The sequence below is a fragment of the Salvia hispanica genome, chromosome 5 (genome assembly GCF_023119035.1).
Source record: "Salvia hispanica cultivar TCC Black 2014 chromosome 5, UniMelb_Shisp_WGS_1.0, whole genome shotgun sequence".
In the NCBI taxonomy this organism is placed as follows: Eukaryota; Viridiplantae; Streptophyta; class Magnoliopsida; order Lamiales; family Lamiaceae; genus Salvia; species Salvia hispanica.
The window spans coordinates 1,595,230-1,608,490 of record NC_062969.1 but is presented as its reverse complement, the minus strand read 5'-3'; the positions used below and the strand labels follow the sequence as shown (position 1 = coordinate 1,608,490).

The 13,261-nt window shown below is 39.5% G+C and overlaps 3 protein-coding genes and 1 non-coding gene across 5 annotated transcripts; 3 read left to right on the top strand and 1 right to left on the bottom strand.

Annotated features, from left to right (window-relative positions):
* The first annotated feature begins 313 nt into the window (after positions 1-313).
* Positions 314-535, top strand: LOC125191462. Its single transcript, XR_007171144.1, has one exon. It is a non-coding gene; the product is annotated as a small nucleolar RNA U3 (small nucleolar RNA).
* A 718-nt stretch (positions 536-1,253) lies between these two features.
* On the top strand, positions 1,254-2,939 carry LOC125190637 (squamosa promoter-binding protein 1-like). The gene is made up of 2 exons (XM_048087988.1): positions 1,254-1,652; positions 2,564-2,939. Exons 1-2 carry the CDS (start codon positions 1,375-1,377, stop codon positions 2,811-2,813), a joined length of 528 nt encoding a protein of 175 aa, XP_047943945.1. The 5' UTR covers positions 1,254-1,374; the 3' UTR covers positions 2,814-2,939.
* A 627-nt stretch (positions 2,940-3,566) lies between these two features.
* Positions 3,567-6,215, bottom strand: LOC125190735 (UPF0481 protein At3g47200-like). Of its 2 annotated transcripts, XM_048088116.1 has the most exons (5): positions 6,141-6,215; positions 5,990-6,048; positions 5,068-5,426; positions 4,019-4,924; positions 3,567-3,878 (listed from the first exon to the last, which is right to left on the bottom strand). In XM_048088116.1, the coding sequence occupies exons 3-5, from the start codon at positions 5,071-5,073 to the stop codon at positions 3,870-3,872; spliced, it is 921 nt and encodes a 306-aa protein (XP_047944073.1). In that variant the 5' UTR covers positions 5,074-5,426; positions 5,990-6,048; positions 6,141-6,215; the 3' UTR covers positions 3,567-3,869. The 2 variants fall into 2 exon arrangements, with proteins under 2 accessions (XP_047944073.1, XP_047944072.1); XM_048088115.1 differs by having other exon boundaries at positions 4,019-5,426.
* Positions 6,216-10,737: 4,522 nt separating this feature from the next.
* On the top strand, positions 10,738-11,319 carry LOC125188214. The gene has a single exon (XM_048084978.1). The coding sequence runs from the start codon at positions 10,738-10,740 to the stop codon at positions 11,317-11,319; it is 582 nt and encodes a 193-aa protein (XP_047940935.1).
* The last annotated feature ends 1,942 nt before the right edge of the window (positions 11,320-13,261 follow it).

The window sequence follows — 13,261 nt, the reverse complement described above, 5'->3', positions numbered from 1 at the left end:
CTGTCTCAAGATTGTTATGCTTGATGATGATAAAATGTTATGTATTGAAATATAGTGTTGTAGATTAATAAAGAAAGTCATATTGACATATTGTTGAGATATAGAATTTGGGAAAATATTAAATCAAAGTGTGGAGCATAGAATGTGGCTTTGTATTGCTTAATGGTTCTTGTTTCTTCATCTTTTACATCAGCTATTTATAGGATTGATTCCTATTATAAATGAGGAATAAAAATGAAATGCAATCATTCTACTTTAATCTTAGATCTTTAACTTGGTATTTACAGCTGAAGTTACCTTCTTGATTCTATTTGCGACCTTACTTGAACATGATTTGTTTTATAGGCTCGTATAACTGTACCTTTGATTTCTAAGGAGATAGGAAACCATGTCTGGTGGATGAATCGTGGCTACCTTGCCAGGGTGTGATTAACAACGCCTATGTCAGATTTCTATCTGGCCTTGGTGTGGTAGACGATTATTCATGGTCTGACTTTGGTCCAACTTAGATGGCTAGACAACTATCTGGCAGACTTTAAATTATACCACCTTGATTCTATACCTTGATTCTATTCTCGATTGCTCTTGGTTCTGGTCTCCATTTCAACACTCTCATTTAAGTTAAATATCGTACTTATTCATATATAACTTACAATGACCTTCAATTTGTTTCTTATTTCTTGTCTTCTTTCCAACAAATATCTCCTCGTCTGAAGTGCAAAAAAATGAGAAATCGGCGGAACTTCCAGTTTCAGTTAAACATGAAGGCAAACCATAATCAGCCCAAATAAACCGGGATCACAATTACAGTTGAATCGTTTGCACCTGGTTCCGGTTCCAATCCGGAATCGGCTGAAAACCACCGGTTCCCTTAAAATCGTTCAAGGATACTCGTGACACATCTATGCGCTTATATGAACATTATCCATCATTTTATGTACTAGTACTCTACAATACTTACTAGTACTATCATTGAGTCTAGTATCGATACTCAAGAATAGTATATATGTATACATACATGTGATTTATCAATTTATAACCAATAAGAAAAAGCATGACAACGCCATGGACGATTGTAATCCCACGTCCATTTCTTTGATGTGATCTTTGTACTCACTCACTATGTAGCTTCCCCACATACACAAGAATAGAGATTGATACCTTGTTCTTGACATTCCACTTCACACACACACACACACACATAACTATAGAAATTTAATTTTTTTTTTTAAAGAAAAAACATTGTGGTCCTCAAGCATCTCCACCTTTCCTCTCAAAATTCCCATAACCCCACCACCCAATATATCTCCTCATTTGATCAATACTACTACTATCAATCACTACTATATATATATATATGTATATTTATTCATCATGAACATCATGAATGAGAGCAAAATGATGAAGAGAGACGGTGGCGACTCCGACGATGATGAGCTGGCGCCCGACGAGGAGAAGCGGAAGAGGGTCGCCGGCGCCAAGAAAGGCGGCGGCGACGCCTCCATGAAGAGCTGCCAGGCTGAGAAGTGCTCCGCTAATCTCGCCACCGCCAAGGTGTACCACCGCCGCCATAAGGTCTGCGAGCACCACGCCAAGGCGCAGGTCGCCGTCGTCGCCGGAATCCGCCAGCGCTTCTGCCAGCAATGCAGCAGGTTTTCTTCTCTTCTTGGATTTAATATTTTTGAAATTTATTTTTAAAATTTATACTAATATACAATACTAAATTTATTTGTTGTCACACTTTTCTTTTGAGCACCAAAAATAAAAATAAAAATGTACTGAGTATAAGATATGAAAGGATTAATTTTTGCTAAAATAAAAAATGTGTCACTAAACTTAATATATGGAGTAATATTTTACTTAGAATTATTGATTAATATATTTTGTACAAATAATTGGATAAGGTTTGAGTAGTATGATTGGTTTCTAACTATACTATATCAACTTTTAAATAAAATGGTTATTAATGTTTTTACTGAGGCAGATCATCCCAAAATGGTAAATTATTTATCAGGATATTATGACAAACACATGGGAACAAAAATTGTCTCAAACTTGAAAGTTGAAACGAAATGCAATAGGACTAATTGGTCACATGTACTATTGCAACATTTCACCAATTTTTATTAATTAAGATTATAGTATAAATTTAGTTGGTCTGTCTTAGTAACAAATTGTTGTCCATTCACGATATTTTTTAATTTTTTTTTTGTGTGTTTTTAGGTATATTTAATGAGAAAAATTGAGTGCACGTAACATTTAACAAGACTACCTAATGTTTTAACTTTAATCGATTGATGATTATATCCCCCATAAAGTTAACAATTTGAATTTCTTACTAGTTGAAATAGCAAACATGGTCACTTTTACCCCCCGTGACATTCTTCGGTGTGAAAAATTGTTATTTATTGTCTTTTAGTTCGTTAACAAAAAATTGGCACTTAAATACTAATAGTAATACCTTTAACCGGAGACTTATTATTCTCTTGCAATACTTCAATGACTTTTTATTAAAACTCATGTTACTTATTGGTGTTTGTTCTTTATTCAATTTACGGTGCAGGTTCCACGAGCTCTCGGAATTTGATGACGCGAAGAGGAGCTGCCGGAGGAGGTTGGCCGGCCACAACGAGAGGAGGAGGAAGAATCCGGGCGAGGGTTCACAGGCAGAAGGGTCCACTAGCGGCCGGATCAAGGGCAGCGGAAGCACGACGACGGTGAAGGAGTTGGTGTGTGGGCAAGTGGATGATAGGGGAAGGATTCAAATGAGTGTCCAAGAAAATTCAACCTACAAACATTTCCATGTCCGATAAATTCACCTAGCTCCCTCTCTTCTGTCAATAATCTAATTATAAGAATTATTGAGCTGATCTCGAGCTTAATTATTTTATAATCAATAAACGAGGATAATGAATAAAGTACGGGATGTGTGTTGCTCATTTACTTATGTTTTTTATCTGCTACTTGTATTTTGTCGTTTTTGATAGGCCGTTTTGTCTCTGTTTATTTTTTGATTTCTTTTGTATTTATTGTCGTTGATTATATTATGAACTGCTTGTCGGTTGCTAGCCAATTTTTTGCTACGAGCATTATCGATTTTACTCACAATTTCAAATCGAATTTACAGTCCTAATAAATAATGGATCGACTCACCATTTTGAATCAAAACATGAATGTGAGCAACTTGGATGAAATTTGGGCTTGGGCTTGGGATCGGGCTCGGGCCATAGGGATTGATGAAGTTAAGTTGTTGGGCTTTTTTTTTAGACATAATGTTAGACTAAAAACACAATACAATCTAATTATACCTACTTTATTCTTTCCTTTACTTTACTCTCTCTCATCTCTCTTACTTTATTCTTTCATCTACTTTATTTAACTCACTAAATACAACTTTCTCAAATTTTATGTCGAAAAGAAACGTCTCAAGTAACGTGGGACAGATAGATTACTATTTAATTACAACAACTAATGTAAAATTGCCTATCAGCATAAGTAAGACCTAATATATAGTATTAATCAATCACCCAATCAGACACGATGGTCTTTCCTACGCACATATGTTGATATGCAAACATATCAACAATAAACAAATTCAACCTTAAAATCAAACAATATACAAATCATAATTATCATTCAATAAACAACAACACTAGACCATAAAATCCAAAACAGAGAGATGTGCGAAAGTATTTAACAAGTTGCAGCTGAATGATAAACATCTAACGATTATAATTTTTGAAAAAAAGTTTCCCAAAAGGTTTGAATGTGGCTTTTGAGGCAGCAGCGGTGGCGATGGACTGCATTCTTCGGTTCGATCATTGGCCATGGTAGAAGAAGATTGCAACAGGGCGGGGAAGTTGACGAAATCATGCAACCTAAACAAGTTTTCCATCAGATAAAAAGCATCAATATCACTATGGTTTATAGTGCAATTCACCATCAAGAACTGGATAGCAATTAATGTACACAATATACAAACATGATACAATCATAATTGAAAAGTGCGAAACTATACCTGGAGAATTGAACAGACTGCTTGTATTAATGTAAGAACGAGCAACAAAAATCCAGCAACAATAGATAAGGTGGACCAAGGATTGCTGAAATAATCGCGTCCCAGAATCCATTTCCATTCGTTCCATTTGTAACTCATGACTCTCAGTATAATTCTCCATCTATACAAACTGCCTTTCCCGGGGTTCAACAAACTCCTCCTGTAATACTTCAACTCCATAAATAGGCCATAAAAATAGAAATCATATACTCCTTCAGTCAGTATTCCTCGAGTCAGATTATTAAAAAGGGCTGCAACTTGTCTACTTGAACCAAATCTATTCTCGATGATGCCAACCTCAACAAGTATATCAACATCACCCGGAGTGCGTATTAACGTCTCCAGGAGCATCACATAACTTGTAAATTTCTTGGAAAAGTACCCGTAACGGCCCAAGTGTTCAAAGGCTATTAGATTCTTGAAGAATGGCTCAGTCAATGCATCTATTGTCAATTCGGGGATGGTCAACACACCATCCTCATAACTAAAAGAAATTTCATGTAACCAATTTGATTCACTGCTACGAAGAACAACTCCAGCTTTGACAAGCTCTGTCGCATTTTGACAGAAGTCAGTGCTCTCTACTTGCCTTCTCGGTCGCTTATCAAAAGAACTCACATATCCCTCTGGTGGATCATGGAGAAACAGAAGGAACTCAACAAAATGTCTAGCCTTACTATGATGTGCTGCCAATGGTACCTTGCTTGTAAAACCAATGATCTTGAAGAATTTCTGAGCAAGATCATAGATGGTGACCATGACCATTTCACTTTCATTTAAGGATGAAAGATCCACAAAACTCAAAAGGCCCTCCATTATTCTTATAGGCATCTGATTCTCTAGCAACAACATATCATGCATCAAGTCCTGCATGACCCAGTGAGTGTCAAATATCGTCTCGTTCTCATCCCTCAACTGAATGAAATAGACATCCAGCAAAAGTGCAACAATGAATATTCCATCCAACATAATCACTTCAGCAAGTCGATTAGGAGAAAGAGTAATTGTACCCTCATAACACCCACGGACGAAACTTTCCTCCTTTGCTGCAAATTCGGCTATGGTATGTAGGTCAACCTTAGATCTAGTCAAGAAATTATGCATGAATCTCAGTTTGAATGGCTCCATGTCTTGAAGTTGCCATCGACCATGATGTAATGGACCAATTGACACCAATCGAGGAGTATAGGCTCCCTCATTTGCTTTCCGCAGTTTCTGAGGAACTTCATAGATAGATGCTGCATAGGAAAATGAAGGATCTTCGGACAACTTATCAAATTTTTTACCAAATGAAGATACTAATATCTCTATTTGGACAGTTTGTGATCCTTCATTCACAGATTCCATCTCCTGGTTATGCTATTGCTACCTGTCAGAATTTGTTGAGAGTTGAGACTACAATCAAATACTCCCTCCGTCCCAGTTTTGGAGTCACATTTTGCCATAAAAGTTCGTCCCAGTTTAAAAGTCACATTTAGAATTTTCCATATTTGGTCATACAATTTTGCCCATTGTTCATCAAAATTACATCAAAATGCCATTATCTACATTAAAATAATCCAAAACAAAAATAAAAAACCAAAAAGTCAAAAAAGGACTCACTTTCAACCAACTCACTTCATTTATTACACACTCCACCAATTCCTTAAAACCCGTGCCATAACTATATGTGACTCCAAATGTGAGACGAAGGGAGTGCATACACATTCAGCTTCAAAATTAAGTATCTTTAACAAACACACAAACTCTGTTATTACATCTTTAAGCATTACAACAAAATCTGGTTTCTACATTCCTAGAAACAAAAGTTCACCTTCAAGCAATTCATAAATTCAAAAGGTAAAAAGTTGAGCAACAGATCTTATAATCACCAATGGAATTACAAAATTAATCGCATGATCCAAGTAAATTAAGTCAATCAGTAGGGCTCACCTCAGAAACAGGATCCAATCCAAGTAGTTGGTCAACTGTGGTCGTGTTCCCGCCTTTGCCTATAGATAAACATAAGATCAGGCGAATCAAATTTTGGTAATTAATCTCCATGAACCAGTGATGAATTGCATTGACAAGGAAAAAAACAAACCACTGCTTTTCTTCGGCTGCCGCGAACTGCGGAAGTTGCATATGATCCAGTACTGTTTGTTACACTCACTACACCTCATAACTATTTTTTAAATTGATGGATTGGGGGTATTGTCTTGGGTCTTTTTTTATTTCTTTTTAGAAGTATGCCCTTATGATCCGGTTTTGACTAGGTTCAATTTTAAGAAATGTGTTGAATCAAAGGGTCGGGAGAATCGGTAATTCTTATTCGATGATGTAGAATGAATAGTTTACATGATTATATAAGCTATACAATATCTACATATGGTAAACCTAAATTACAATAATTACTCCACTATTTTAGGCATAATATACTACCATATCAAATCCCTGATTCTATGGAATATCTTCTAACACTCCCCTCAAGCTATGTAACGGGATTGCCGATACTTAGCTTGCACAGTACTTCTCGAAACGACTTCGAATTCACAGCCTTTGTCAATATGTCAGCTAGTTGATCTTCAGACTTGACATAAGGCAACTCCACCACCTTTGCTTCAATATTCTCCTTTATGAAGTGTCAATCTACCTCACATGTTTTGTTCTATCATGCTGAACCGGATTCTCTGAAATACTAATGGCTGCCTTGTTGTCACAAAAAAGTCTACACGGATGAGTCGTCCGAAGGCCTAGTTCTGCCATCACTCTTCTTAGCCACAGTATCTCTGTCAGTCCACTCTTAATTCCTCTGAATTCTGCTTCGGCACTGGAGAGTGCTACTACCTTCTGTTTCTTGCTTCTCCATGTCACAAGATTACCTCCTACAAAAGTGAAGTATCATGTGGTTGACTTTCTGTCATTTGGGTTACCTGCCCAGTCAGCATCTGTGAAACCATGTATCTCCAAATGTCCGTGCTTCTCGAACATGAGTCCATATTCCGCGGTCCCTTTCAAGTATCGAACGATCCTTAGAACTGCTTCCCAATGCTCCTCCTGCGGTGCATGCATAAATTGACTCACCACACCAACCGAGTAAGCAATGTCTGGTCTTGTGTGAGATAGATAGATCAATTTTCCAACGAGCCGCTGGTACCGGCCTCTGTCTGTCTGTTTAGCACCTTCCTTCATTTGTAGTCCATGGTTTTGGACCATCGGATTATCTACTGGTTTACAATCAAGCATCCTAATCTCTGCCAATAGGTCTAGTATATACTTCCTTTGGTTTATGAAGATTCCCTTTTTTGACCTTAGTACCTCTATTCCCAAGAAGTATTTGAGTAGCCCCAAGTCTTTCATCTCGAACTCTTGGAAAAGATTTTTTCTCAATTCGGCTATTTCTTCCTCATCATCTCCCGTAATGATCATATCGTCGACATAGATAATCAAACATGTGATCTTGCCATCCTTCTTCTTAATGAACAGGGTGTGGTCTGAATTGCTCTGTTCGTATTCATACTTCTTCATCACTTCAGTAAATCTTCCAAACCATGCTCTCGGAGATTGTTTCAGCCCATACAGTGTCTTCTGAAGTCGGCAGACTTCTCCTGCTCCAAACTCGTCAGTGAACCCAGGTGGGGGTTCCATGTACACTGGTTTCGGTAACTCTCCATGTAAGAACGCATTAGTGACATCGAACTGGTGTAGTGGCCAATCCTTGTTCGCCGCGACTGAAAATAAGACTCTCACGGTGTTAATTTTAGCCACGGGCGAGAATGTCTCGGCATAGTCAACTCCATACGTCTGAGTGTATCCTTTTGCCATCAGTCGGGCTTTATACCGTTCAACTGTACCATCCGGCCTTCTTTTAATCGTAAATACCCATCTGCACCCAACAGTCTTCACTCCTTCGGGTAATCTGCCTTTCACCCATGTATTATTTTTCATAAGTGCCTTCATTTCAGTAAGCATGGCTTCTCTCCATTTCTTATGCTTCATTGCCTCTTCGGCTGACCTCGGGATTTCCTCTTCCTCGTACTGTGCAGCCTCAAATGCTCATGCTCATCTTCGTTAGATTCCTTGCACAAAATTCGCTACTCCATAGCGACTTTTCTTGCCAATCTTCTCTAGGGGAGTATCTTTTCGGAGGAACACCCCTTGTAGTTTGGTGAGGAAGTATGTACCTCCCAGTATCTGCATCAATAGTGTTATCTTCTTCAACAGTGGTAACCGAATTCTCAACCAGACTCGGTTCAGGAATTACCTCGGATATCGTCGGAGGAGGATCCAGTGGAGTTGGATGAGATGACTCTGGTGGTGAGACTTGCTCGGCGGCAGTGACCACCACTGGTTCTGTTAGATCCTCAATCGAGGAGCTTGGCACTGGCACAACCCAACTTAGATAGTCCATAGTACTACCTGGATTACTCTCCCCCTGACTATTAAGGTGGGTATGGTAGAAAATTTCGGTTTCCAAAAAGTTACAGTTCATGGTGGTGGTAATTTTCTTGGTGTGAGGGTCAAAGCAACGATACCCCTTCTGGTTTACCCCGTACCCCACAAAAACACATTTAGTTGCGCAGGGAGAAAGTTTGGTCCTCTCATGTTTAGGGATGTGAATGTAGACGGTACAACCAAAAACTCTGGGTTGGAGGTTCAAATGTTCAGGAATGTTGGCTTGTTTGGATAGGATGTCAAGAAGGGTTTTCATGTTAAGAGTTTTGGTGGGTAGGCGATTGGTGAGGTAAATGGTTGTGGCGACTGCTTCTGGCCAAAAATATTTTGGGACTTTTGATCCAATAATGATGGCTCGGGTCATTTCTAAAATGGTTCTATTTTTCCTCTCAGCTACCCCATTTTGTTCTGGTGTATAGGCACAAGAAGTTTGATGTATTATGCTATTATCTTTACAAAACTGGTTCATGGTACTGTTAACAAATTCCCTCCCATTATCTGACCTAAGGGTTTTGATGTTGGTATGAAATTGTGTTTGGACAAGTTTAAAAAATGCAGCAAATCTATCAGATACATCAGATTTATGTTTAAAAAAATAAATCCACGTCATTCTAGTGCAATCATCAATAAAAGTCACAAAATACCGAAAACCATTCCCCCCAACAACCGGTGCGGGGCCCCATACATCAGAATGAACTAAAGAAAAGATGGATTTCATACGAGTGTTTGTCGGTTTAAAAGACTGTTTGTGGCTCTTGGCCAAAACACAAGTTTCACATGAAAAATCAGACGGAATAGAAAGGTTCGGATAAAGTAATTTAAAATACCCAGGAGAAGGGTGTCCTAGTCTTCGGTGCCAAAGCCAAGTTTCCTGTTTCGTGGATCCGTGAGCCAGCATTGCACTCCCATGTTGAGCTATCTCGTCCACGTAGTAGAGCCCTTCTTCCTCAGTGCCACGCCCAAGAATCCTCCTCGTCTGAATATCCAGCAAGATACAAAATCCGGGATGCATTAGGAGAGTACAATTCAATTCCTTAGTCACGTGACTAATAGACATTAGCCTTTGAGATAAAGTAGAGACATATAGGCAATTCGTAAGTCAGAGAGTGGGTGAAATCTGAATTGTGCCCACCCCAACAACAATAATCAATTCCCCATTGACTCCAACCCTTCGAATTTACATCAGATATATTTCTAACATGAAATGCAGCGGAAATTAAGGGTGCAAATTGATTCTTTGACACAAAATCCGGGTCAGTGTGGAATTTCTGGGAATGTTGGGGTATGCTACATATCATACCTCTGCACACTATAAAATGTAACACAAAATATATAAATTTCATGTATAAATATTTTAAAAGATACGCCTGAAATCAGCTAAATAGTTCACAAATGTTTTTGTATGTTGTTGATGTATTTGTCTTGAATGGTTAATTCGAGTTAGTTGCATTTGTTGAAAAGTAAAATGCTAAAAATAAAAGACACTAAAAACTTTATCGACTACATTGTTCTTGTTGATACATAGTACATAAAAATTTATAGGACTCTAGATATAAATGTACCTAGAAACTATATTTATTGGAACTCTACATTATAAACGTTAATTATCCTCTTTCCAACACACTTGAAACTCACATGTTCTCTTTCCAACAGCATTTGCACAGACTTGTTGCTAGTTATGCAATTTGCATGCTTGGTCACTTGGGCTTGTACTAGAAATGTTAGATGCAATTTCTTTTTAAATGGTTCTTGCCTTGTTGTGAAGATTGAGAAATAAGGACGAGATATGATTGATTGCATGATGATAATTGCTGAGATCCTTTCCGTTTGTTATTACTACTTTCTGTTAATAGCTTTGACAATATCTTCTATTAGGTTAAGGATTTGTTTTGATTTCTTTCCACTAATAGCTTTAACAATATCTTTAGGTAATAAGGATTTGTTTTGATGGCCTAACTTATTTAGAGTGTCTTCAATTGCGGACGTCCCGGTAGGAGACGTCCGATCGGACGTCCGCCGTAGTGGCAAGGAAGGGCGCCCACGCCGGTCCCCAACGCCCGTCGGATGGGCTCGCCCCTCCGCTCCACGGGCGACCAGACGTCCGCTGCTGTGGCGACACTCGGACGTCCGACTTTATAATTTTTTTTAAAAAACTCTATAAATAGGACTCGTTGAACTCAATTTCATTCACACCACTTGTGTTGACAAGTTTCTCTCTCTAAACTCTATTTTCAAGTATATCTAGAATGACGAGTAGTCGTGCGGGTGGTAGTGGCGGAGGCGCTAGTGATATTGATAGTGATAATGAATTGGATCTCGCTGTGGAAGAGGCGATTGATCGATTGCTCCAGCGGCGGCAGCAGGCGGCGGCGGCGGTGCCTAGGCCGATCCATCGCAGACGTCATGTACCCCGGGACCACATTGCTGCACATATTCGGTTGTATGAGGACTACTTTGCCCCGCAACCGCGTTTTGGGGATGTCTTATTCCGACGACGTTTTAGGATGCATCGTCCGTTGTTTATGTATATCGTGGGTGCTTTAGAGAGAAGATACGAGTTTTTCGGGATCAGGGAGGATGCGGCTGGCAAACCCGGACACACGCCTATACAGAAGTGCACTGCCGCAATCAGGCAACTGGCGTACGGAGGCCCGACCGACATGTTCGACGAGTACCTCCACATTGGCGAGTCTTCAGCCGTCGAGTGTCTGCTGAATTTTTGCGCGGGCGTTAGAGCGATATTCGGAGATCGGTATCTTCGGCGTCCGAGCCCCGAAGACTGCCAGCGGCCTGATAAATATGCACGGGTCGGTGCACGGCTTCCCTAGATGTTGGGCAGCATAGATTGTATGCATTGGGAGTGGAGGAACTGCCCCGTCGCCCTGGAAGGGAATACACACTTCCGGCTTCAAAGCCAAGCATCCCACGATGATCCTTGAAGCCGTAGCTGACTACCGGCTGTGGATATGGTATGCTTATTTTGGAGCTGCCAGGTCGAACAACGATATCAACGTCCTCCAAGTCGTCGCCCCTGTTCAACGATCAGTGCAATGGCGTTGGTCCCGCCATCGGTTTCGTCGCCAACGGCAACCAGCACAATATGGGATACTATTTGGCTGATGGGATATACCCAAACTGGCCCGTCTTTGTGAAGACGATCAAGCATGCGATCGGACCAAATAAGTCCTACTTTGCGAGCCGCCAGGAGGGAGCGCGCAAGCATGTTGAGCGCGCATTTGGTGTGCTCCAGAGTCGATGGGGGATGGTGAAGGGTCCGGCACGACAGTGGTATATTCCCAACATTGGCGACATCATGTACGCATGTATCATTTTGCACAACATGATTGTCGAAAGTGAAGGGGACGATGTGACTCAGTGGACCAACGAAGATGATACGGGTGCCGGTCCAAGCCACGGCGTGGCCAGCGCGAATGTGAACATGGGGGTACCTCATGGAGAGGTTGAGCGGTTGCGCGCATTTGCCAACATGCGGCAAAGAGATGCCCATATTCGACTTCAGGAGGATATCATCGAAGAGGTTTGGAATCGGAGGGGTGGACGTTGAAGTGGTTAATTTTTTTTTTATTGACTCTGTAATTTTTTTTCGAAGAATGTATGTTTTTTTTTAATGAAATATTCGCTTTTCCTTGTTCGTATTTTTGTCGAAATTTTAATTCCGTAAATTCTAATTTTAATTGTGAATTTAATTTTATTGTGGGAAGTCCTAGTGGAAGTCCTAGTGCAATGGGAAGTCCTAGTTAAAATGGGAAGTCCTAGTGATGACGTGGCATGGATTTTGTGTGGGAAGTCCTAGTGGAAGTCCTAGTAGGAGGGGCGCCACCGAAGACACTCTTATACTATCATGTAAACTCCTATAAAAGGACATCCTGGAGGTTAGGAGATGCATCCAATTGGATCAAACTTGTAGGTGGTATAAATTGTAGGCAGATTCAGGGGATTGTGTTAGACCTATTCAGAGGATTGTTTTCTTTTGAGTTAATTCTAGTCCGTTGTTTTCCCTCTCTACTTGTTCTTCTGCATTCATTAGCCTTTACTCCATAACACTTGGTGCGATGAATCAACTAATATGGAGCAAAGGTACTACGACACCAATTGATATGGAGTAAAGACAGAGAACAAGTAGAGAGCGAATGATAACTTAATGAAGAACAATCCTCCAAAGAAGAAGATCACGAGACGTTACTGCAAAGTGCAATCTACATGTGCTCGGATCAGAAGATAATTAAGAAGTTGAAGCAATTACTTGTGAAACAAAGAACACCTCTATGTTCAGCTTAGAACAAAGGTACAATTAATGTTAATAATCTTCTCAATGTCTTTGTTGTATCTTCTGTGTGTATGTGTACGTGTGTGTGTATATTTTGTTGGATGATCTCTTATTATTTCTGTTATTTTAAAATACACACAGCATGTGAAAAGTTTAAAATACACCTTATATAAAAATACATTTAATGTGTGTTATGCGAATAAGGGGATTTAGTTTTAGATGCTTAGTGATAAAATAATGCTAGTAGTATTTTTTATGTAGAGTCAAAACTGTTGAGAGGTATATGAGACTCAGAATTTAGCTTTATATTAAGCCTATTAAATATGAGTACTACTTGTTTACTTTTTATTAAAATTGTTTACAATTTGTGCCAGATCATTTCCCGGGTCAAATACATGTGATGGCATGATATAAAAAAATTGTTATACAATTTGGTGGAATGTTAGTAGTTTTTGGTTAAAAAATAGGTAAAATCTGAGATT

What these genes read in the sequence shown, in the direction of transcription:
- LOC125190735 (XM_048088115.1), bottom strand. Translation starts at nt 5,404, where the DNA reads ATGGAATCTGTGAATGAAGGATCACAAACTGTCCAAATAGAGATATTA.
- LOC125188214 (XM_048084978.1), top strand. Translation starts at nt 10,738, where the DNA reads ATGACGAGTAGTCGTGCGGGTGGTAGTGGCGGAGGCGCTAGTGATATT.
- LOC125190637 (XM_048087988.1), top strand. Translation starts at nt 1,375, where the DNA reads ATGAACATCATGAATGAGAGCAAAATGATGAAGAGAGACGGTGGCGAC. An exon ending in TTCTGCCAGCAATGCAGCAG is followed by an intron (nt 1,653 to 2,563) that starts GTTTTCTTCTCT and finishes TTTACGGTGCAG; the next exon opens with GTTCCACGAGCTCTCGGAAT.